The 26647-nt window shown below is 34.3% G+C and overlaps 1 protein-coding gene and 1 non-coding gene across 4 annotated transcripts in view; one reads left to right on the top strand and one right to left on the bottom strand.

Moving 5' to 3' along the window:
• TTC37 (tetratricopeptide repeat domain 37) overlaps positions 1–26647 on the bottom strand; it is a 91356-nt gene that overhangs the window by 40731 nt on the left and 23978 nt on the right. For all 3 annotated transcript variants that reach the window (XM_021939557.2, XM_021939558.2, XM_021939559.2), the window contains 20 exons: positions 25272–25412; positions 24147–24248; positions 23162–23301; positions 20708–20794; positions 20518–20621; positions 19604–19730; positions 18798–18977; positions 18354–18478; positions 17210–17463; positions 15876–15978; positions 12292–12468; positions 12057–12201; positions 11817–11895; positions 11670–11731; positions 11499–11555; positions 9980–10048; positions 8685–8759; positions 7587–7728; positions 4680–4773; positions 1976–2053 (listed from right to left, as the gene is read on the bottom strand). In XM_021939557.2, the coding sequence (XP_021795249.1) occupies positions 1976–2053; positions 4680–4773; positions 7587–7728; positions 8685–8759; positions 9980–10048; positions 11499–11555; positions 11670–11731; positions 11817–11895; positions 12057–12201; positions 12292–12468; positions 15876–15978; positions 17210–17463; positions 18354–18478; positions 18798–18977; positions 19604–19730; positions 20518–20621; positions 20708–20794; positions 23162–23301; positions 24147–24248; positions 25272–25412 (2341 nt within the window). The remainder of the gene's footprint in view (positions 1–1975; positions 2054–4679; positions 4774–7586; positions 7729–8684; positions 8760–9979; positions 10049–11498; positions 11556–11669; positions 11732–11816; positions 11896–12056; positions 12202–12291; positions 12469–15875; positions 15979–17209; positions 17464–18353; positions 18479–18797; positions 18978–19603; positions 19731–20517; positions 20622–20707; positions 20795–23161; positions 23302–24146; positions 24249–25271; positions 25413–26647) is intronic.
• Positions 16537–16643, top strand: LOC116275091. Its single transcript, XR_004184056.1, has one exon. It is a non-coding gene; the product is annotated as a U6 spliceosomal RNA (small nuclear RNA).

The following is a 26647-nucleotide window of genomic DNA, read 5'->3' on the forward strand; positions in this document are numbered from 1 at the left end:
TGAGCCGAGATCGAACCATTGCACTCCAGCCTGGGCAACAAAAGAGAAACTCCATCTTAAAAAAAAAAAAAAAGAGGGAGGAAAATATAAACTGTAATATATACTAAAGTGCAATACTTATTAATAACAGAAAACTAACTTGTTTTTGCTTAAAGATAAAAGGAATTTGTATAAGCTCAACCGCCATCATCTGAAGAGATTTAAGATTCTTCTTTCTAGTATCCATCACCATAATCTGAATGTTTTTATTTTTAATGTGTTGTGGAAATGTTTTTATAAAATCTTTTTAATCTTTGAGGATATGAATGGAGGCTAAAAATATAGGCAACCTTCACTCATAAATAAGTTTTTAAAAAGTGAAAGAACTTATAAAATCAACACTTAAATTTTGATAAAGGAAAGAGGACTACTTTAGATTGTTTATGGATACATAAATATATATTGAAAGTATTTCTTTAAATGAACACTATCTTCTAAGATGTGCGTGCTTTTGTGGAGAAAAGAATGGAACTACGGAAGGGAATGTGGGTGCTTCAATGAATCTATCTGAAATTTTTCTGGAAAAAGTAACCTGAAGGTTGGGCGTGGTGGCTCACACCTGTAATTCCAGCACTTTGGGAGGTCAAGGTGGGTGAATCATGAGGTCAGGAGTTCGAGACCAGCCTGGCCAACATGGTGAGACTCCATCTCTACTAAAAATACAAAAAATTAGCTGGGCGTGGTGGTGGGCACCTGTAATCTCAGCTACTCGGGAGGCTGAGGCAGGAGAATCTCTTAAACCCTGGAGGTGGAGGTTGCAGTGAGTCGAGATCACGCCACTGCACTCTAGCCCAGGCAACAGTGCGAGACTCCATCTCAAAAAAAAAAAAAAAGAAAGAAAGGTAATCTGAAACAAGCTGACAGAATTTTAAGCTATAATTTGATTGGTGAGTTTTCATTAAATTATTCTATTACTCATTGCATGTTTGCACATTTCATAAAAGTAAATTTTAAAAAAACAGATAATCTGTTTTCAATTGAAGGTATACATTTTCTTCTAAAATACTTACATTAGTACTTAGATTATATAAAACATCAAAACTAAAAAGAACAGATACTTTATTCCATACAATATATCTGTCCTCTACTTCAACAAAATCTTGGAGCTGACAGCTCTTTCAACTTTTAAATATTTTTTCAACTTTTAAATATTAACAGTTTAAATGACTAAAAGGAGAGGCAGTCAGAACAGTATAATTTTCCAATTCTGGATATTTTTCAAGTACACAGTTATAAAAGAAAATAACCGGCTACCTAAGGTCTACCATGTAGCTCCTTAAAAGATGTGGCACTAATCCTAAAGCATCAAAGTATAGTTTTAACAGTGTTTTGCAAACTGCACCATTCAAGTTTAGGGCACTCTAGGATGCTGCCTTAACTTGAATCAAAAACCTTCCTCCTACAATACTTCCATCCTCTGGTGTTAGTTCTACCCTCTAAAACAGTTGGTTCTTAATCTTTCTTTCTTTTATTCTTTTTTAGAGTTAGAAGTCTCTGAAAAACTGAGGAAAGATATAGAGCTCCTTCCTCATCCCCAAAAGGTACCCACACAACAATTTTTGTGTACTATTTCAAAGGGGTTACTGGACCCCTAATGTCCATCCTCAGTTTAAGAATATATAGCAAATCAGAATAAATCTAATTCCTCTTCCAATTAACTAGACTTCTACTATTACAGATGGCCACTACCTCTCTTCCAAATGTTCTCATCTCCAGTCAACAAACCCTGAGTTCTAAATCTGTTCCATATAAAGCACACCGGGGTTAGTTAGCATTATAGGTACAGGAAACTGTTAACAGAGCCTGTTTCTATGGAAATTATGTATCCTACATGTCCCACTGTTCTGGGAACTAGTCAGCATATCACCAGTTCCATAGCTTTCACCAGAAAAATACAATCAATTGATAGACTTAATGGAGAAAAAAATATGCTTACCATAACAATCTGCCGTAATTTCTTATCGCAACATTATAAGTATCTTGGTCTTCTGCACTCTGTAACAACAAAATTGCCCTTAAAAAAAAAAAAAATCAAGGTATTTTAATTTATCTCTGTGCAATAGCATTCTGTTACCTTCCTCTTTAGCTGAATCCACAGATATTTGTTCATTTAGTTCTACTAATTCTTTGGTGCTAGTTATAATAGCTTATTCATATTTTATTAAGTTGGTACAACAAAAGAACTTACAGATATTTAGATTTTAAACTGTTGGGAAAATAATATCTAAATGACCTTTTAGTAAGTGAAATTATTTATTACATTTGAGCTCTAAATATTCCAAAAATCTAAATATGGGAAATAACTATGTCACAGTTTAAAGTTTTGACATATTTGGAGTTCATAGACACCACTCTTGAAACTATTTATATATTAGTAGTTTGAGTTAGGAAGCCAGGAAATTGAATGCTTTCATGCGTCCTTGCTTGTACATACAGAAAAAATATTTAGAGAAAAGTAAGTTGAGGGAAGAGGACTAGTCACTAGAAGTCCCTCAAGGATTGGAATAAATAACCTGCTGATAACGTGTTTTTTCTTCTCATGGTCAGTTCCCTATGGGCAGGCAGGGAAATGTCTTAACTACTAAAAAGGGTTGGATATTTAACAAGATTTTTGGTTTTTATTTTCATTCCCATTTAAAGAGGACCAGCAAGGGAGAAATAGCCAACAAAGACTTTCTATCTCCCTGATGTTGCATGAAAAACAAGAATTTGCTAGAGAAGCCTAAAGACAGTATTACAGAGATGAAAAACTATACCCCTATTTAGATTTATGCCTAATTTGTGGTTTCAACCATCAAATACTTGTTTAAAGCAGAAAACAGCAGTGATGATCAGTCAAGAAAGTGGTACACACACCCAAGTGACTGTGGAGATGCCATTTTAAGCCTAAGGTGCAACCAATGTTAAATTCACAATATCTGCAGTAATAACGATATGTCGTTTTTATTTATGTCATTTATATATATGTCATTTGCTATTGCAAAAAAAAATAGCAAACACCCTAGCTGCCTAGTTTTCTCTGTTTAAAAATCTTGCTCACTGTTGCAGGCTGTCATATTTATAGTTTACTGTTAAGTTTGTCGGCTTTGAAAGAAGCAAAATAGTGGTTTTTCATATACATTTATTTTCACATACTTCTTTCCATACACACCTGGAAAAATAACTTCTTGATTACGCAAGCTCCAGTACCATCTAGTGATTACTCCTTTGAACTACAGAGAGATCCATAAAAGGATATGGGAAAGCATTCAGGACACCTCCATTATTTTTCACTTGACAAGGCTTCCTGTAAATATTTATTTAGATTTAGGGCAATAATGTGCCTCAGAGATTAGGCAACCAGGTCTTTTTACTTTTCATCTAGTAGTTGCTCATGAGATCAATAGTTATTTTCTTATCACCTATCCATTAATTTACATAGAAATTTATGTAGATTTCATTTCCTACCACTCTCCAGCTGGTCATTCCATTGTAGCACACTGGCTTTCTTATTCTGTAAATATGCCAAATTTACTCCTCCACTTCTCCACTTCTCTTGCTGTTCCTTCTGCCTAGAATCGTCCTGCCCAGATAAACAAGTGGCTTGTGGCCTCAGTTCACTGAAGTCAGGCCTCAACTGCCTCCTGCCTCCTTAGTTAATCTATCCATTCTTAAACTCACCTGAAATGTCACTTCCTGCCCTGCATTCTCTGGCCCTTTACCCTACTTTAATTTTCTTTCTTAGCAATTATTATCATCACAGATGTTTATTAGCTCATCATGTCTCTTTAGCCACAGAACACACGTTCCATGAGAACAGGGCCTTTGTCTTTTTTAATTGACTGCAAAATAGCCAGTGCCAAGAACACTGCTTGGCACACAGTAGTCAACAAATATTTATTAAATGAATAAATACATAGTAGATATTAAAGTCATTCAAACAAACACATCACAATGTTCTTATTTCTTGTCTCACTGAACACATTTTCAAATCTAATAAAGTTAGATAAGTTCTTAAAAGACAGACTTTTCTAAAAATCTGATAAGTTTTTTGTTTTGTTTCTTCTTTCTTTTCTATCGATTTCTCTCTCTCAATTTCTGCACCCCACCTCCTTAAGATGAGCAACAAAAACCAAAATATAGCTGAAAATTTGGGACCACATCTTTTCACCTTCTAAGATGTAATAATAGTATACAAGGAAACATCAGGAAAGGAGTCAAAACAATTATTTAGTACCTTCTTCCTGAGAATGAAACTAACATTTGAAAAGCTAACTGATAAACAATGATTGCATTGCAACTGATGTAGAACTTGGTTCCTTAGTTCCGCTAAAACCAGGTCCTTGTCACACAAGCAGGAAAAGTTAGGCATGCAGACACATTGAAGGGTGAGGGGAACGGATTTATTGGGTGAAAAGGAAAAAAAGAAAAAAACCTCTTAGCAAAGCGAGAGGGGTTCCTGCTAACAGACCCCCGTCTCACAGATTGATTCCAGGCCACACACACAAGAAATGAAGAGGCCAGGTTCCTCTCTGCCTGCAAATGGCGTGAACTCCCCCGGGTTTCACCCCGTTCTCCCAATGCACAGGCCAGTCAGAGATTCTCCAGGAACCCCTCCCCTCATCTTCCTCCTGCATCTATCACAATTGAATGTAGTTTACCTTTGGTATGCATTTGCTGCTTCCTTTTTGAGTTGCAGATGTTCGTTTAAGTAACCCAACATTGTGAAAGCTGGAGCATAATTCTGAATTCTTTCTAGAAAATGAGAAATATCTTCATTTTTACATATGCATACTGATGGCATTAACAAAATATTAGTTTTATTTTTTCAGTATCTTAAATACCAGATTACCTCTTGAGATCACTCACACTGTTAAGAATAGTGGCCTGATTTTATCTTGAATATAATATGGCAGTAAAAACTTTAACTCTTCTAATCACTGAATAATGTTTAATAGTTATATTTGATTTTTAGTTGTATTTTATAATTTAAACATTTTTATGCCCAAAGGTATCATAACTTGAAATTACAGTTCTTGTTAAAACCAGTCATGAGATTTATAAAGAAATTCAGTTCTTTGGCTAATTACTTAAGCCTTCCTATGATTAAATTAAGCAATAAGTTCTCCTGGTGGTTCTGTTCCAACACATATGTATTTAAAAAAAAATAACAAAGTCAGTATTGTACACTAGAAACAGAAGTTAAGTTTAGTACTTTCAGTGCAGTATTTTGAAATTCGAATGTCAAAAAACATCATGTATCTGAAACCACCATTTCAAAATTATAACTGAAACAGTGACAGAAATCTGACCTAACTCTATCTTGCTTCTAACCTCCATGCTGTCTTCATTCATTCCTGGGTGTAGGCTAAACTAAAAATAGGAGGAACTTGGTTTATAGTTTATAGATAGAAACAAAGATGACAACAGCCCTTTCCCAAAACAAACTCCCTTCTTGCCTGGGGACTAGACCTGCCTTTGCAGGACCAACGAATTAGTTAAAAGATTAATTATGGTTTAGGAGTCCTGCAGCTGGAGGCTACAAGATTCTGACCGTCCCCAAATTGCTCCTGGAGATAACATCACTATTCAGAGCCTGCACTTGATGGATCAGCTGGCATCACCCAGATTGATAAACTGGCTCATCTGATCTTGTGGCCCCCACCCAGGAACTGACTCTGCACAAGAAGACAGCTTCAAATCCCTATGATGTCATCTCCGGACGCAACCAGTCAGCACTTCCAACTCAGGGCCTGTCCACTACCATCCACCAAATTATTCTTAAACATGCTGATCCCCAAATGCTTACTCGGGGAGACTGATTTCGGTAATAATAAAACTCTAGTCCTCCGCACAGCCGGCTCTGCATTAATTACTCTTTTTCTATTGCAATTCCCCTGTCTTGATGAATTGGCTCTGTCTATGCAGCGGGCAAAGTGAACCCGCTGGGTGATTACCTATCGAAGAAGGTGAAATGTAGAAAAAGAAACATATCTGATATAATCTACTTAAAAGTAGTAGTGGAAAGTAAGCCTTCAAATCCTTTAGATTATTTAACAAAGTACACCGTAACCATATCTTATGATTGTTAGGTTCTAAGATCAACAACTAAGGTTAAAATCATATAGTCAAAGTTATTCTTGAAAAATCCTTCAAGTCACAACAGAAAGAGTCAACAAAACTGAGTCAAAATAAGCATGAGGGCCAGGCACAGTGACTCACACCTGTAATCCCAGCACTTTGGAGGCTGAGGCAGGTGGATCACGAGGTCAGGAGATTGAAACCATCCTGGCTAACACGGTGAAACCCCATCTCTACAAAAAATACAAAATATTAGCCGAGCATGGTGGCATGCACCTGTAATCCCAGCTAAACGGGAGGCTAGGGCGGGAGAATGGCTTGAACCTGGGAGGTGGAGGTTGCAATGAGCCAAGATTGTGTCATTGCACTCCAGCCTGGGTGACAGAGCGAGACTCGTCTCAAAAAAATAAATAAAAAATGAGCATGAGGAGATCCATGCATTCACATGCCACACCCACCCTAAGGCAAACCTATCCTAAGTGCTGATGTTTGTAAATTAATTGCCTAGTCTACTGCCTCAAGCTAAATGCATGCAGAGTGCCACAATCCCCACAATATCTACAGTGAGGCATTTTCTCTCCTGTTTTTCACAATTTGTCCGATTCTTTATATTATTTGATTGTCAATATTTACTGTTTTCAGTATTCCTGTTTAAACTCCTTGCTTCTTTATTAGTGTTTTGTCAAAAGTTAATGAAACTAACATTTTCTTGAGCATCTAGGATATGCCAGGCACTCTGCATAACATTTTGTACAAATCACCTTATTTAAACACTAAGCAATAAATAGTTTCCTGTTGAGAATGTTGGTAGCATGCCCAAAGTTTCAATCAAGGCTACTAATTGGTGGAGCAGAGATTAATAACCAAAACCAATGGTAGTTTTATTTTAAAAGACAAGAAATTATTACAATAGATGGTTAACAAAACTTCATCACTCTGTCAACTTCCTAAACCTAAACGTATTTTTCCAATATCTTCAAGAAAAATTAGGTGTTAAATGAGGAAGCTACAGTCACTGGGTTTGGTACTTCATTTATATTATCTCACCTAGTTCTCACAACCCTACAATCCAGGTATTGTTGTATCCACTATCCAAGCAGCAAATAGAAGTTAAGGGAGGTAAAACACTTGGCCTAGGACTGCAGAGAAAGTAAAAGGCAAAGCTAGAACAGCAGCAACTGTTCTAGTGTATAGTGTATAGTGGACAGTGTATTAATACACTCCACTATAATACACTCTCCACTATAATAAGGAAATTACTTTTATCTTGCATCATTAGGTAACAATTATCTTTCTTCAAAAGCCTTTAGTAAAGTTTACAAAGTAAAGACTGCTTCGCCACTGCAAAGAGAAGGCAAATTCATGTCTTAAAGAACACCAATATTTAATTTGAAATGAATTAAATTAAAAAATTTTACTTTTAAAAATTATTTAAATTATTTCAATAGTTATTCAAATATCTTGCTATTATATAACAGGTAACTTACCTACGTATTTATTCAAAACAACTTGTGCTGCTGGAATAGCATTCATCTGGAGGATGTTGTACTGGTACAGCTCTGTTTCTCTGTTGCTTTTATCTTGTAATGTTGTGCAGACCCAATATGCATAACCTAAAGCTCCTTCAGTCTTTAAAAAGCCAATGTTAACAAGCAGACATAGAATAATAAATATGTCAATAAAAATTATAATAAATAAAACAATGCACTTCAATACAATAAATATCCTAGAACACATCTCAGTGTTAAGTCAACTGTTAAAAGTACCTTTAAATGAAGAGTCTCTATGATAAAATACAGCAAAGAACATATTGAAATTACTTGTTCCAATCCTAACTAGAAGAATGAAAGAGGATAAAATGCAGAAAACAGAGCCTCACCTGATGGGTTGGCTTTCCCCTCCTCAGCACCATTGCCAAAGGTCAAACCAAAAAAAAAAAAGAATTCTAAAACATTTTCATAAATAATCTAGAAATGTCTACCATGCCTACTCCTTATCTCATGTCTATCTTTTTCCTAGAGTCTCAGTTCCTATTTTATTAATATATGACTGCTACTATATCTATTAAATCTCAATGTCATGTCATTTCTTCACCAGCTCTTGAAAGTTGGAGAAAAAAGAAAAATGGTAGTTCTTTAATTCAAGACAACTGTTTCTAAGAAAGAATAAATAATTAAAACAACTGATGTCATTAACATCTAATACCACTATCTATTCATTTTCTTTTTCCTTTTCTTAGAGACAGAATCTTGCTCTGTTGCCCAGGCTGGAGTGAGATGGCATGAACATAGCTCACTGTATCCTGAAACTCGAGGACTCAAGCAATCCTCCTGCCTCAGCCTCCTGAGTAGCTAGGGCTACAGGTATACACCATCATACTTGGCTAATTTTTAAATTTTTTTTTTAAGACAGGGTCTTGCTATGTTGTCCAGGCTGGCCTCAACCAATCCTCCTGCCTTGGCATCCCAAATCACTGGGATTACAGGCATAAGCCACTATGCCTAGCCCAATATCTATTCATTCCCTTAACAAGGATAATACTTTTCTCATTAATGAATACTCAAGAAGAATGTTCAGATTCTTACATGCATATTTAGTTCTGTAGTGTGCCTGAAGAGATCCATAGTGTCGTAACTTCCAACTGCCTCAGCAATAAGAGCCTACAAAAGGAAAAAAAAGACTCAATGTGTTTAAAAGAAAATAACAATAATAATAAAAAATGAAACTATCTAGAAGAACCAAAGGTTTACTAGCAGAGCTTAAAAGCAAAGTTAACCAAAGTTTTTCACTTCTATTGTTATTATTTTAACTAAATCTTCCAGTTACCTGCTAAAATAAATTATTTTTAAAACCAAAAATACTTTAAAAATTTAAAAAAAGTGATTCTGATAATCATCTAAGATCTACTGACCTAGAGCAGTACTACGCGAAGTGAGGTGCCTTGGACCAGCCTCACAATCATCACTTGGGAGCAGTTAGAATGCAAAATCTTGGGCTCCCTGGGTTCAATGGTTGACATAGAGGTTAGCATAGCAATGCCTCTGCTCCCAGATGCTACCACAGTGAATGGGAACAGGAGTTTGCCTTTCGAGCTCTGCTTGCTTCACCAATTAACTAGAATTAGGCCCAAGAGTCTAAAATACAATAAAAGATCTCTAAACCCTGATTTAATAATTTTCTAATATGGGTGATACTCTCTGAACCAAAGCAACTGACTGCTTACTAATTCATTATAATTCCTCAACCAGGCAAAACTTTGAGGCCACTCAGTCTAATCTCCTTCTTTTTCAGGTGAGAAAATTAAAATCCAGAAAAGTGATATGCTAAGGTAAAAAAAGAAAAAAAATCAGTAGGTAACAGACTCAGACTAGTAACAAAGTATCCTGATTCCTATTTGGCATTACAAAAATCTAAATTTTGGGGGAGGAGAGAATACTCATAAACAAGTGACAAATCAAATATGAAGATTTTACAGAAACCTAATACTCAAAATGATCTTTGTAAATGTGCATTTTCTTTGTACATGAGAGTTACACAATACAGTTATGGGTTTATTTTTTAGGCACAGTAATGTCAGACTGGTAAGTGTTCAGAGGCCCCCCCAAATCAGAGTTAAATCCTTACAAGCTATGTGGCCTTAGGAACGACACTTAGGATCTCTGAGTTTCCATTTCCACAACTATAAAGAGAGTATAACATTAACCATATTTCAAAGAATTGATGATAGATTAACTGAAATAGTGTATACAAAGAGCTAAGCATAGTGACTGACACTAAGTAAGTCCTCAAATGCTATCCGTTACCATTATTATCACTATTATATATCAGTCAGTTACTTATATCAACAAGCTTATTAGTAACTATATGTTATATATCTTACTTGTCCAATCCAGCACATTAAATAAGATGGATCAAGGGACTGGGCCATTTTGAAAGCTTCATGAGCTTGCTAGGAAAAAAAGGCAAAAAATATTACAGCAAGTCATTTTATAAACTTATTAAACCGCTTATGTTTAAAAAGCATAAAATAAGAGAATAAGTCAAACCTCTCATCATAAATATGTATGAACATAAAACTTCACTGTTTAAGCATAATTAGCAATGCTTAAAGCAGTGTTTTAACTGCACAGTTCTAGAACTCCTAGGTGCAACAGATATCTCCCCAGGTTAGGAGTTCTGAACCCCAGCAAAAGGGGGTTCTACCTTGCAGTCTGCAGAACTTTTAACCAACCAATCATGTGCCCATTAGCTAGCCATAGGTTTGAAGGCAATGATTAAATAAGGCTATCTATTCCCCTTTCTTTTAGCTTAACTGGGAGGATAAGAACTCACAACTAATGAAGTCCTAACCAATGAAGTCCCAGACATGTATTATACTGCTACTAGAGAAGGAGTGATCAACAACATAATTGTGCATTAAGCAATGAGGAAACTTCAAAAATATCTAACTTGGACACATTAACTTTGATGCTTTTTTTTTTCTGCCACAAAAAATAACTTTTTATTATATACTGCTTTATGTTATTTTCTCAATAATCTATGTATGGCAGGAAACAGTCTTATTTTTCCTGTTTTTAAAAAGTAAGCTCACGGGTAACAACTATCCCATGCTACAATAAAACCACATCCATAGCTTACTAAGACACTGTTTTATTTAAATTTTTTAAAAAAATTTATTTAATTTTTTAAAATGTATTTTAAAATCCAAATTAATATTTTATTTAATCTATTTACAATTTTCTAAATCCAGTCTTTTTTGCAGTGACTTAATGTATCCTTGAGAATATTGTGAAAGCTTTTTGGAATGAGACTCAATATACTGGCTGAAACACAAAACAGTTCAGACGTGGTATTACCTATAGATTTGTGGAAACTTTCCAAACATGACCTATAAACATGCTCCCAATCACTTTAGTTGTAATTGCCTAATGAATAATTGCTCAAGTATGACAAATTACACTTGCTGTTTAAAGAGATTAACATCTACTAAGGCCAAAATGTGAAGTACCCAAGCAAAGGTTAAATTTAAGCTTCTAGAGATTACTGTCTCCCTTGCGCTTATCCACTCCACCTCCAACACTATCTACACAGGACTTCTCTTACATGTGTACAGATAAAAAAATGCCAGATTGATTCAGAATAGAACTGTCTTAATCTCTAAATGAAAAACCAACATAATCATAAAACCACAAGTTTCTTGAAGGTCATAAAAAGGAAAATAAATCTTACACATTAATTATTCAACATAAATTGAATATCATCAATTAGCATACTGGAGAGCATACTGGCTAGATAACAATATGCAAAAACATTTCTCCACAAGAAGCTGAGCTATTGGGGAGATAATAATATAGAAAACATTTTTTATTTTAAATATGACAGACAGGCAACATATTTACCTCAATATTTTCATTTGTGAGGTATAACACTCCCAAGTTGGTCCATGCAACAGCATTCTAAAAAACATACATTTTTTTTCTTAAAATATGCCTCTTGTCTACTTGAAAGTCTCAGAAAATTAGTAATACTAAATTTTGAAGTTATTTTTTATAGACGCATAGAATACTCACAATTTGTTCTGACTGGATTGATTTGATGAAACAGTGCTGAGCAAGGGCATAATTTCCAATACCTGAAAAATACAGAACTTGATGAAACTGAACTTTGTTTGAAATACACAATCTTCTAAAAATATTGAAGTGTTACTCAATTCTCACCACTGTAACATGCAACCACACCAAGAGCATTCCAGTATAAGTGATTATTACTGTCGAGTCTCACTGCTTTTTTCAGACACTGAAAAGAAGTTAAATTAGATTAATTTTTATTTCTTGGAATAGCAGCATGTATATCAAGATATATGTGGTTTTATGTGAAAACACTATTTACTTCAAAACATCTTTGAGAAAAGCATTTAGCTTTTTAAAAAGTTTACAAAAAATTTATATAAACCATACATGTAAAGATTTCTCCAGCAACTCCTTAAGATCATTCATGTTGCTGCCTGTTTCTGCTAGATGTTTTGCTTGGCGATAATAATTAATTCCAAGATCACACCATGTATGAGACGTAGACATCAGTTTTAATGCACGACCATAACACCTATGGGAATACAAAAGTGAATGTTATGATTTTTGTTATAATGCCTTAATTCAATTCAAATGTTATTAACTGGCAATCTTTGCAAATTACCTTCCTCCAAGGTGGAGGAGCTCATTTTTCTTTAATACTTGTTTTCCTTCTTTCTGACCTAGAAGGACTCCTAAAACATGAACATTCACTTTAGATGATGAGACAGCATACAGACAGGTACAAGCATCCCCAGCTAGCTTCCAGAGGCAGGACACATCAGCTCGATGCTGTAGAGCGCTAAAAAAAGAAATAGTGTGATTCTTATAAATTATTTATAAAAAGTATGAAGTTTATCTCCCTGATTATTACTTAAAACAGAAAAACTGTACACTAAGCACTGCAAATGCTTTACTAATCTCCTCCTAACTGAATTATATCATACCACCTCCCTAATAGGAAGGGAAGAAGAAAAGGAGAAAGGGAGGGAGGAAGGGATTACTTTAAGTGCCAGAAATTTTGTGGACACTTTTTTTGTTGTTACTCTTCACCATTTTTATTAGAAGTAGCAGCAATCACACAAATAAATAAATAAGTTTTCCAGGACCAATTTTCTTTTAATATTAAAATGTTAAAACTATGCTTTTTGTGTTTAAGCAATGACCAAGGCAGTAAAGTTCGTAACTCTCTTACAACTGACCATTGTAAACTCAGGTTTTTGCTTTTAGATCTTCTCTCATGTTGTGTAGTTTTGACTACGTCCCCACAAAGTTCATGAGTTGAGAACTCAATCTCCAGGGCAACAATGTTGAGAAGTAGGACCTTTAAGAGGTGATTATGTCATGAGGGCTCTGCCCCCCAAATGGATTAGTACTGTTATTGTAAGAATGGGTTAGTTGTCACAGGAATGAGCTCCTGATAAAAGGGTAGGTTCAGTTCCATTTTTTTTCTCTTGCATTCTGCCCTTCTGCCGTAGGATGACCCTCACCAAGATGCCAGCACCACGCTCCTGGACTTATCAGCCTCCAGAACCAAGTCAAATAAACTTCTATTCTTTGTAAATTAACCAGTCTGTGGTATTGTTATGGCAGCAAAAAAATCAATGAAGACACCTCAAATAAAATGTACTAAATATATTTGGTAAGATCTGAAAGATTTTTATAAATTTTATTTTTTAATTGGCATAACTATATATATTCATGGGGTACAGAGATTTTTTGATACATATAATGTATCGTGATCATATCAGGGTAATTAGCATATTAATAATCTCAAACATTTATCATTTCTTTGTGTTAGGAATGTTCACAATCCTTCTAGCTATTTGAAACTATATATTATTGTTAATTACAGTCATCCTACAGTGCTACAGAACACTAGAACTTACTCCTTGTATCTAGCCATAATTTTGTGTCCTTTAACAGATACTACCCATATATCCCTTTCCCCTACCCTTCCCAGCTTCTAATATCCTCTGTTCTACTTTTTACTTCTATGAGATCAATTTCTTTTTTTAGCTTCCACATATGAGTAAGCACATATGGTGCTTAACTTTCTGTTCCTGGCTTATTTCATTTAACATGATGTCCTCTAGTTCTATCCAAGTTGCCTTAAATGATAGAATTTCATTCTTTTTTATGGCTGAATAATATTCCATTGTATATAAATACCACATTTTCTTTATCCATTCATCTGTTGTTGACTATCTAGGTTGATTCCATATCTTGACTATTGTGAATAGTGCTGCAATTAACATGAGGGTACAGATGTCTCTTTGATATAATGATTTTCTTTCCTTTGGATAAGTTCCCAGTAATGGGATTGCTGGATCATATGGTCGTTCTACTTGCAGTTTTTTGAGAAAACTCCATACAGTTCTCCACAGTGGCTATACTAGTTTGCATTCCCATAAACCATATGAGTTCCCTCTTCTCCACATCCTTGCCAGCCTTTATTTTTTGTCTTTTGAATAACAGACATCCTAACTGGGGTGAGATGATACCTTAGTGTGGTTTTGATTTGCATTTTCCTGATGATTGGTGATGTTGAACATTAATACCCTGAGACCAAAAAAAAAAAACAAAAAACAAAAATCTAAACATGAAAATCTGAAGAACTACATTTATTGAAACAAGAGCAGACTGAATGAACAAGCTCAAAAAGCAAAGAGAAATATTAATTATGGTGACAGAGGGCAATTCCTTTTAGAATGAGAAAAACTTCAGCTATACATTTCTCTTCATTTTTCTCTTCTCAAGATCTTATAAATAAAACATGGCAAGTTCATTTAAGCCAAGTCTCAATAATCAGCTATCACAAGCTGCTATGTTACTGGCAGATGGATAAGCAGATGGAACATTTTTCATAGCCTTTTCTACTCATGGAGTCCAGCCAAAAATCATTTTCCAATGTCTTCCTAAGAAATAATATTAATTATTGTGGTCATGACTAAAAGCCTACTGAGAATCAGAAGGAAGGGCAATACAATTTGGAGTTCCTTTGCCTAAATATCTTAGCAAAATTTCTAAGATTGACAGCAAAAAATGAAAAAAGAGGGGAAAAGTAAAACAGAGGCAATTTTAACAGCCTAAATTCTTATTTTAAGTTCAATAAAAATAAAATATCTATAAATTGAAGTAACTTACATCACTCTTACACAATAATTGTGATAGTATTAACGCCTTGTAATTCTAGAAGTAAATACACATTTGGAGATAATAATTGTTTTATATGCCACCTTCTAATGGGTTATGTTACATGTTATCCAGAATAACATATCCTAGGCACAGAAAAGAAGTATTTACAGCTAAGGTACTGTCACCCAAAGGTTCACATTTACTCTTAAATACCAGTTCAAATAAAGCATGCCCTTTACACAGTAACCTTCTCTTTAGAAAGAACTATATTATGTGAGACTTGAAAAGAAGGAATAAAATTCAGTGAGATAAAAAAGGGTTAGTTTTCATTTCATATTTGGTTCATATGAAAAGCAATCCTGGAACAACCAATAAATAGAAAACAGAGAAGAAACCAAGCAGGAAAGTAGGGAAAGTAGAAGATGTTTAAGAGTTACAAAAAATTCAAATGTACATCTAACTTGTGGACTTTTGGAAGTCATCTACCACATGTAACACTTTTTCTGACCTAACGAATGAATTCACACTTCTATAAAATGCCAAATCTACTCGAAATTTTCTGATTCCTTTCTTGTTATTAGACACATCACTTTTTTCCTTCACAGTTTCTCTTCAGAAGCAATCGGATTGTCATTTCCCCTTACCTTCAACACCTACTAATAATCCTACAATTGGCTCTTACCATTGAATGTAAAGTGTATTGAGCACCTACAGCCCTATTTCCCAATTGATTCCAATTAAAGATACTCATTTCCAGGCCTACTGAAAGAGAACACTAACACATGGTGTCAGAGCTGCTGTTCCACAAGCAGACTGCTCCTTCCTTTCTATTCTTTCCTATGCATCTAGGATGCCAGCCACTACTAAGATCAGAAGAAATTACATCTGTTTCCCCAAGTGCAAAATTAATACAACATGTATGTTACAGAATGAATTGGCTTGTCTGTTATTCTTTATGTTTGACATTCTGAGTAATTGCTATATCTAGCAGAATACATAAAATGATCTTCTAAATTTGGCTTCATTATAATATTACAAAAATAAACAATAAATAATAAGAATAATACGAACCAAGTAAAATATTCCAGTGCTTTTTCTATGTAGTCTACAGCTTTTCCATCAAGATAATCAACTAGAGCTTCTTTTGCCATCATAAGATGGCATTCACCCAAACCTAAAATCAGGTAAGTTTGTCACTGTTATTAAAACACATAAAACAAACACTTAAAATGAACGTCAAATAAATTTATTGGTGTTATTTTAAAGCACTTTCCAGAAAATAAAACTTAATGGTATGTTATAAAATTATCTTAAAGCATGATCCTACATTGATTCAATAAGAAATTCAAATGAAAGAGTTCTGTTGGAGTAAACATGCACTAGAAGTTATTAAAAAGTTATCTACGGAACCCAAGAATTTCCTTGTCTTTGGGCAAGTTACTTACCTGGTAAAACTTTGGCTACAAAAATGCGGATATTATCTGTATGTTACTCTCCATCATATTACTACTTATTAACTATTGTGAAACAAGATATGATCTTTTTATATTAAAATCTGTATAGCAAGCTATACTATAAGAATTAAATGAAATAGTGATTTCCTAAAGTGCCTAGTAAAGATTTCATAAATGTGAGTTCTCCTTCTCTTGAGGAAAGAGTTTTACAAAATTAAAAAAAAAGTTTCAAGCCCTAAGTTATTTGTCACTTATCATATACTATTTACACTATTTATGTGCTCACTTCAGCAGCACATATACCAAAACTTGAATGATAAAAAGAAGATTAGCATGGCTACTGAGCAAGGATGACACAAAAATTTGTAAAGTGTTCCTTAAAAAAAAAAAAAAAAAAAAACAGTTTCTTTAAAAAAAAGAAGGAGGAAATGGAGGAGAGTAAGTACATATAATGAGCTCCCAGTTTTTTAATACAATCATTAAAAATGTAGGTTACATATGGATGGTGGTATTTTATTTTATACTACCAAAAATAGATAACTATAAAACAAAGCAAGTTGTCTCTAAAGTTTAAAAAAATTTTAATGAGCTTATATAACTTACAAAGTAATGAAAGGTATTAAGATATTCTGGAGAGATAATGAATTAATTATCAAAATGTAAGAATAGGGAAACATGTTTTAGAGATCGTTTTTTAGATCTAATAGTTATACTGTTTGTCTACAAGTTAAATCTCTATCATATTACTATTTATTAACTTATGAAACAAGATTTGATCTTTTTATATTCAAATTTATGTAAGTTATACTGTAAGAGGTTCATACTGGATGCTTGCTGTTGACTAAAGAAGTCCTTTTTTCACGTTATTCAATACATTTAGGCAGGAAATCTACTCAAAGATTTTATACTTCAGGATCATAAAAGTCAAAGGAGCTATTAAAAATTAATTACCTTTTAAAGCAGGCACATAATCTTCTGTCTTTTTAATGATCATCTGGTATTGAGCTACGGCCTCCTTATATTTGCCTAGGATCTGCTGTATTGCTGCAACCTTAAACACACTGTATGTGGATTCTGGGTTCAGCTCACTGGCTTTTGTGAAGGACTTCAAAGCTGTTGTGTAGCCTCCTCTGCTTAAGTATGCCTCTCCTAATGATTCCCAACAATTGAAGTCCTTTGGGTCTGCTCTTAATGCTGCCTGTAAACTAAAATTTTAAAAAACCGTAAGAGAACTAAAAGTTATGGAACTATCTCCAAATCTGAAAGGAAACTATAAAATAAATAATTCAAGTAATTGAATTGCATACATATCTGTGGCTCCTTCTACTTATAAAAGTGCTATTTAAAGTAGGTAAATCTGTTCCTTTTATGATTAATTTTTTTAATACTAAGAAATGTTATTTTAATTTTGGAACAAATAAGAATAAAATGCTTTTTTTGAAAAAGTGCTGAACAAAATTTCTTTTCCTTGATTATCTCGAAGAACTCGAGTTTTCTATCCTACCAGGACAGGTGTCCATCTCAGTTTGTCTCATCAGTCCATAATCCCCCACCAGCAATCCTTTTACCAAAAAGAAATACCACAGTTTAAATATGGAAACAATAGACATGCTTTAAATATCTGATCAAATTCCATTTCCGTGAAAATGCCTGTACTCTAGATACTAACATAAACCAGAAACAACTTTATCTTGATCCAAATACATTTATTTACAAAGTACTGTTCAAACCAAATGACTCAAATTGATCATATATGAGCTGCTCCCAATGCCCTTTAGGCAGCCAAATGTCTCCCTTGCCAAAAACAATGTATGTCAGCAGAACAATAAAGATATGTACCTCAGCTTCTCATCACTAAAACTTCTATTGAGAAATACTATACATATTTATTAAGACTTCAATTCACTAATCTGGCTATCTCCTCAACAACAGGACATCATGTAATCCATCTCTGCAATTCCACTGCCCTATAGACAATAAACACCAATCAATCATAAAGAGACAATCTGTAAAGTTCATTTGGGGTATAAATAATGCTTAATTTAAGGAACGTTATGCTTGTCTAACATAGTTTAAATACAATAAGGTGCCTTACTCAGCCACTGCTTGAGAATGCTGACCAGCTTTCAAATAGTATAGTCCTCGCCTAAGCCAGGCCCATTTTGCCGTTCCAGCACTTGCCTTTTGAGTTACTGTTGTTAGGATAGCTAAAGCAGTTTCCTAATGAGAAGAAAATACTAATATTAGATATTTGAACATTATAAAAAGAACGCTCATGTAAAGTACACAAATATATTTTCATTTCCCACTTCTGATTTTTTAAACTCACACTGGTATACGCCAAACTACAGTTTCAACGATAACTGGTTAGTAATTTAATATCCGCCAATGGAAAAAAATTTTACTTATAGAAGTGAAAATATTTATATTGCACCTATAGAAAAAAAACTAATAACTTTCAAATATACATATATAAAAATATTTTCATTTATATACTCAGGATAAAAAAACAAAAAGCAAAAGTGGTTATTAGACATACCATATCTTCAAGCTCCACACTTAAGTCAACCGCTGCAGCTCCAGATTCAGCATCAGTGTCATCTAATTCAAAGGCTTTCCTATAACATCCACGAGCTCTGTTTTTATCTCCCACCACATCTCTATAATAATGACCTAAATAGCAGAAAACTTTGCCCATATATGTATCCAGTCTTGCAGCCTTTGAAATAAATATTGATAATACCAGGACATTAAAAGTTCATTTAATGAATATCTTTACAAATACAGAAGATAAATACACAGATTAAAGAAAAAAGAAATAATTTCATTAAACATACAAAAATATGCCAAAAAATCCTTTACTGTAAGATTTAAAAGACAGGAAAGCTGTCCCTCACTGCTTATAGAAAGTAAACGGAAGTATAAAAATATTTTCTTTTTTGGTAAAGGAAATGTGAAATTAGAGCTGCTACTGAATTAATCTGCTCTTACAAGTCAAGATAAGAATGCACGACTTATAGATGTGAAATATCTAAAAAAACAGGAATTTAAACATCTAACTTGTATGCTCATAAAACTACAGTGAAAATTACCTAAAAAGTGTTGTTTACATCTAGAAAATGTCTCATTTTCTAGAACACATGCTTTTTAAAAAGTAACTTTTACATTTTATGTTTTAATTTTTTCCTTGAAAATCCATATAACACCATCACAAAACCTTACGTACGAAAGATAAAGCACAAAAAACAGTTCAGTAAGGAGCAACTGTAACTAACTTATATGATTATTATTTATGATTTTATAATGCCATTTCAACTAGGAATTGAATTGCAGCACTTGCTTTACCTTCAGAAAGTGGGTAAGAGCCTTTGTTTTATCTTTTCTTGTCTCTTCACCCATGAACCAGTATGTTAATCCAAGTTGGTAATGATATTCTGCAACTTCAGTATCTTTCTCAAGAGCTGTCTGAAAACTAAGTCACCAAAGGGTAATAAAAAGAAATAGTAAAATAAATACACACACACACACACAAAATATAGGCAACTCCTAGTTGGAACAATCAAAGTTTGAGTGATTCAGAAATCATTACTTTAGGATTTATATTATCACCAGGAAAGAAGTGATTTGTTTTTGAAGAAGAGGAGCTTAAAAAAGCACAGTGGCCTTTTAGCACTACCATGTGCTAAGTGTTCAGACTATACTGAACATTACATCTGCTTAGTGAACACGATGATCAGCTAATTAGATTTTTTTTTTTTTTTGAGTCCGAGTCTCGCTCTGTCACCCAGGCTGGAGTGCAGTGGAATGGTCCTGGCTCACTACAATCTCCACCTCCCAGGTTCAAGCAATTCTCGTGCCTCAGCCTCCTGAATAGCTGGGACTACAGGCATGTGCTACCACACCCAGCTACTTTTTGTATTTTTAGTACAGATGGCGTTTTGTCATGTTGCCCAGGTGGGTCTTGAACTCCTGGGCTTAAGAGATCACCTGCCTTGGCCTCCCAAAGTGCTGGGATTACAGGTGTGAGCCACCACGCCCAGCCAAGATCAGCTAATTAGATTTGAAACTCATCATGTAATTTTTTATAGCTACTGTACAACATGCTAAATACATTTCTTAAAAATACTAAAACTTAAAAGCCTACAAAGATCAAATTCATACAAAATCAAATCTTCATCAAGCCTACTCATTTTGAATTTCTGAGAAATACAAAAAAACTAAGATGTAAATGGTTCTATGAGCAATCTATATATCCTTACCATTTTTCTGCTTGTAGATAGTCCTTTTTGGTGAAATGAATCAAAGCCTCAAGGGCATGAACTTCAGCTAGGTCAGGGTAAGAAGAGAGAAGGTCTTCCATAATCTATAAAGTAGACACCTGTCAATTCTATACCCAAATAAAAATGACTTTTAACTCAAAAAATGCTCAGTTTGAATAAAAAAGCCAACCTTTGTAGCTTCATCTAATGAACTTTTGTTCCGATAGGCCAAGCTTTTGAGAACCAAAAGTCCTGGGATATTATCTGCATCAGAAATCTAGAAAATAATTGTGAAGAACTGCTATAAATCTTCAACACAACCACAGCAATGTTTGCTTTAATTAAAGAATGAACACAGAAAAGCAGGATCCTAATACAATAAAGAAATAGAGGTCCTGATTTCTATCACTACTAACACATCTTCACTCTTTATAACCTTTTTATTAGGGAAAATCTCATATACATAAAAAGTTACAGAAACTAGTATAATAAACCCACATGTACCCATCATCCAGCCACAAAACCACAAACTCACAAGCAATCATTCTTTTCATCTATACCTCCACCAATTTTACCACACTTCTGCTCAGATTATTTTGACACAAATCCCAGATATTGTAACTTTTTATCTGTAATACTTCAGTATCTATATCTAAAAGTTCATTTCTAAGTTACATAACCACATTACAATTATCATACTTAAACAAAACCAACAAACATCCTTAACATCATCAAATTTCTCACTTGTCTCATAAAATATTTGAACAATTTTAAAAATCAAAATCCAAAGAAGATATATACATTTCAACTGACTGATATGCCTTAAGTCTATTTTAATCAATAAGGCCCCCTTCCTCTTTTTTTTCTTCCTTACAATTTAACTGTTGAAAAATATGGCCTATTTGTCACAGTTTCTCAGAGTCTGGATTTTGCTAAATATATTCTCAAGGTGTTTAACATGTTCCTTGGTTCCCTGTATTTTCTGTATATTAGTAGTTGGGTTTAGAGGTTTGAAGATTCCCAATGTACCTTAGGTCTTCAGGTGTATTTGCATTTGTTTGTGTCTGATTGTCTTTTGTTTTGTTTTGTTTTGTTTTTTGTTTTTTGTTTTTGAGACAGTCTTGCTTCAATGCCCAGGCTGGAGTGCAATGGTGTGATCTTGACTTGCAACTTCTGCTTTCTGGCTTCAAGTGATTCTCCTGCCTCAGCCTCCCAAGTAGCTGGGATTACAGGTGTGCACCACCAAGCCTGACTAATTTTTGTATTTTTAGTAGAGATGGGGTTTCACCATATTGGCCAGGCTGGTCTTAAACTCCTGACCTCAAGTGATCCGCCTGCCTCGGCCTCCCAAAGTGTTGGGATTAGTGGAATGAGCCACTGTGCTCAGCCTGATTGTCTTTTTGTGATGTTAGTAGCCACTAACCCTTGACACCTAGATCTGTTAATTCACTGAGGATTGCAAAATGGTGATTTTCTGTCATCTTCTCTTATTAGACAGAACAATTCAACAGACACATTTCTCCTCCCTTCATTATTTCATTATCCTGAGGAATGATTCAGATAGAAAAGGCAGGATAAATGCCTTTATTCTTCACAGTTGGGTTTTTAGCATCCTCCCAAAGATTTGTTTTCTTGAGGACATTTGCTGATTTTTTGTTTTCTGTATCATCATGAACACATGGATTTAACATATTTGATGTGTTTCAATATACCACATTAGTAATGCCCTCTTTAGCCAGTAAGAATCTCTTTATGTTAGCTCCTGAGCCCTTTTGTAGTCTGAGCCCTTTTATAGTTTCTTGCTTTCTAGCATGACAAGGTGTTCTTGGTTCATCTTGTACACTTCCTATCTCAGACCTAGACTCTGCTAGTTCTCCAAACTAGTAGTCGTTTGTCTTTTTGTAAAAACATTATTTGAAAAACCTTTATAAAGCATTCACACAAAATACACTATTGGTGGGATAGCAAAAAGAAAACAAGAAAATATTAATTCTTGAAGGATGCTGACAACGGTTCTGATTTGAAAGAAATATTATGAAATACAAAGCCCTTTGAAATATATAAAACTGATTTAAAAACTCAATTTTAATTTTAAACCAGTAATAGTCTTTACCTGACAAAAATCTTTAGGGCATAATGTTATAATTCTTAATTTACCAGTTATAGATTTTTTTAGTATGGAATTTCAAATTGCTTGAACTCAAAACACTAAGAAATTGGTTTCATTATGAAATATCAATCTTTCTTTGAATGAAACAAACATTCTCTACCATGAAGCTAACAGTGTCCTTAATTATTCTGGTCAAATCTGCAGAATATTTCCTGGAGGAAAAAATTTAGAATCTCAAATTAATAATAATCAAGTAGCAATAACCTAAGAGGGCAACAGGAAGAAAGGAGAATGAGGTCTAGAACTAAAAAAATAGTCTTGTATGATAAGTACTGTAAGTCCTTAATCAAAAGGCAAACAAATCACTCTAGAAGTGCCCAAATGTATGAATGACTTATGAAAGTGCAGATGTGGTGAATTCATACCTCTAACACAAAATCTGTATAAGTAAATATTCGTGGTAGGCATAGAATGGTTGTTGCCTGGTTGACTGGAAACTAACTACAGTTGAAGAAACAAACTTGGTAAGACTACCTGATCAAGAGTACGAATTGCTTCCTCTGAAGAGTCATAATCTGAGAGTTTAATCAAAGCCTCTGCTTTCAAACGAAGACAAAGATTCCTCTGATAAAGACGGTCACCAGACGCACCAAGATTATCTATGATCTTCAGAGCTGACAAAATTAAGGGTATCCAAATGAAGACAGCCATATCACTTCAGTTTTTTTTCTTTTTTAAGGATGACATATAATAAATTGCAGATACAATAAGCATAAATTTCCAAAACAATATACATGAAGAATAACTCAAAGTTAAATATAAATTCTTCCCTGAATTCCTTATGGAAAGACCTGAATTTAAAACAGAGCATACCTGAATTTAAAACCTCTATCTTCACACAACATATAATAAAACTGAACATCCTAAAAAATGACAATGACTATCTATATCTGCTAAGCAATAAAGGTTAGCCCATAACCAAAGCACCTGTAACAAATATAAGAAATAAAGATACTGTAAGGGGAAAGCAGCTGAATTAGAATGGACCAAGGTGAACTATTTCTCAGTGACAGAGGGCAAGCTACCAGGTGGGTCAGAAACAGTGAACCACTTTCATGATTTCCTGTCCCCACTCCTCACCCTGTCACACTCAAATAGGCTTCCAAGATGCCTAAGGTTTCCCCTCTCTATATCCGAGAAATTAAGAACTCATATGTCTTGGACACACCAGAAACTTCCTTGTTACAAAGACAGAGGACCTCCACACCCAAGCCTAAACTGACTATGTCGATATTCCAAATGCAAGAAAATTTTGCTAAATATTCATTGCCAGTTTAAAAATAAACACACTAGTATACACACATGCAGACTTTTATTTAACCTCAGTGAAATTAAAATTAGCAATTTAAAATACAAAATACAGCATTTTGGTTTTTAAAATCACTATCTTTGTCCTTTAAGATAAAAACAAATAGGGTTGGTCACTCTTATGTGTCAACCCAAAAGGTATCAAAAATACCTTGACTGCATGAAAGAATAGCTTCTTTAGGTCTATGCATTTTGACTTGGGCTTCTGCCAGATGATACCATCCACTTGTGCAGACAGGGCTTTCCTTTAACCCTAAAAGGATAAAAACAACCAAAAAACCAAGGTTTCTGTGACTACATAGATGAATGGCACCATTGCCTACTCTCTAAATCAGACTCCTCCCCTCTTCATCTCTGGTATCTTATCAGTCACAAAGTCACACTGATTCTCTGCCTCAATTCATTCCCCTCCACACATTTTTCTCCATCTCTACCAACACCACTTCAGTTCAGACCTCAACCATCTTGATTGAGATACCAAATCATGGCAAGTGCTTGCCATCCACCCCAATGCATTCTTTACACTGTAGCTAGAATATCTCTAAAAATACAAATCAGATTATAACATTCCCCTGCTAAAAATCTTTTACTGATTCCCCATTGTTGTCAGGATAATGTGCAACCTACTTACCAAGGTTTAGCTAGGCCCTTCTACTATTTCACTTGTTGTCCCCTCTTGTGCATACACTTCATTCTCAAACCCTGGTGAACTACCTGCAGTTCTCTGAACAACAGCCTCTCAGTTCAGGCTATTTCACAGATTCATCTCTGCCTAAAATGTTCCTTCCATTCTCTTAAACTACCTACCTGGCTTGTATTTACCATTCAGATCTATAATTTGAATGTAGGTTCTTCCAGAAACATCGTACCTAATAAGAATAAATTAAAGCCTAGGTTCCTAAGGCATATATGTCTACATGTATGCCTTCCTGCCTGCCTTCCTCCCTCCCTCCCTCTTTTCTTTTCTCTTTTCTTTGCTTTGCTTTTCTCTTTCTTTTCTCTTTTTTTCTTTTCCTTTTCTTTTCTTTATATATAGATATCCCTATTTTACAAATGAAAACACTGACACATGGAAAGTTTAATTAACTCTTCTGAAGTTTTGAAATTAGTTATTAGCAGAGTCAGAGTTCAAATCTAAGCAGAGTTCAAGGTATGTAGGTACATTTTTTCCCTTCCACCTTAGATACACATTCCTTAAAGAAAGGCTCAAAGATAAATGCTTACTGACTGAATAATAATTATACTTCATGTTACATGCCATACACTGTACATTTACCTTCTGTTAGGTTCCTAACAGCATCTTCATACTTTCTGTTTTGCAATGCTTTAATGCCTAAGCCAATGAGGCCTGGACCACTTTTTGAATCCATTTCCACTAATCTACAACAATACTGCTGTCCCTCATCAGTAAGATTTCCTGGAATTAAAAGAAAAGGTTATTAGAGAGTGTGTGTGTGTGTGTGTGTGTGTGTACATATATATATACACATATATCAAGTTTCTAAATGCCCAAACCCATATTCTTAAATCTCAAAATCTGCCTTTATATTCTTATGCATCCTTCACCACATGCTGATTCCAGAAATTCAAAAATTAAATAGACCAGCAAATGCAGAAAATATTAACGTTTAAATTTAAAAATGATGCTTTTTTATCTTCTTAAATACTGGAAGTAGAAACCACTTTAGGATTTCAGACAAGAAACCTGCTACTTGCCAGTAGACTAAGTCACATAGCCTACTGCTTGCCAGCTGTAACAATTTTGATTGTTAAATGAAGGAACCCTTGTCAAAGCAGAGTATCTTCCTCAAGTTCTCTTCCTAGGCAACCACGCACTGCTAGAGACATGGCAGTCAGATCCAGTGGACTCTTCCAGCATCCAAGGATCACAAGATAGGCGGGTTACTCATCAGGACACTGCACAAAGACTTAGTCACATTCTGCTTAAGTCTACAAATTCACCAGTACATTTCCACATTTTTCTAAGACAATCTTTTTCTATATAAGTGAATTGTGACACTTATGAAATAGTCACCCAATGCCTACATTTATTTTATTTTCAAATTTATTTTGGTAAAATAGTTTAGAAAACTTTATATATTTTGTAATATTTCCATTTTCTCCAATCTCAATCCCAGAAAAGCAATTGTGAATAGCATTCACAACTTTAATAAATCATTTAATCACATAGGAGAATTCTTAAAAAGACAGACTACAACTTGAAGCAATAAATATGGGGGAAAAAAATTCCTGAAAACAAAGATCCAATGCTTTAATAACTATATAAAACATACAAGCCCAAACCACATATAGAACCACTGTTTCAGTCACAGATGTCAAAGGTAAATTATTTGTATAATACCATTTAGCTTATATGTTTCAAATTTTTGAAAACCATTTGCAAACCAATGTATAATCCATTAGTAATATGTAGTAATATGTTATACACTGATTTAGAAATCCAAGTTAGCACTAAAAATCAAAAGACTTTATAATGACTAAACAGTTAAAACTTCAGTACCGTTTGGCAAAATATGAAAACAAACCGGAAGAAATAGTACTTTGATCAGTAAGCCAGTGAAAAAGACACAAGCCTGCTACTATTATGCTTCCAGGGATGAACTTCCTTGTCAATATGTTCTCACCATAGCT

The sequence above is a fragment of the Papio anubis genome, chromosome 5 (assembly GCF_008728515.1).
Source record: "Papio anubis isolate 15944 chromosome 5, Panubis1.0, whole genome shotgun sequence".
NCBI classification, from domain to species: Eukaryota; Metazoa; Chordata; class Mammalia; order Primates; family Cercopithecidae; genus Papio; species Papio anubis.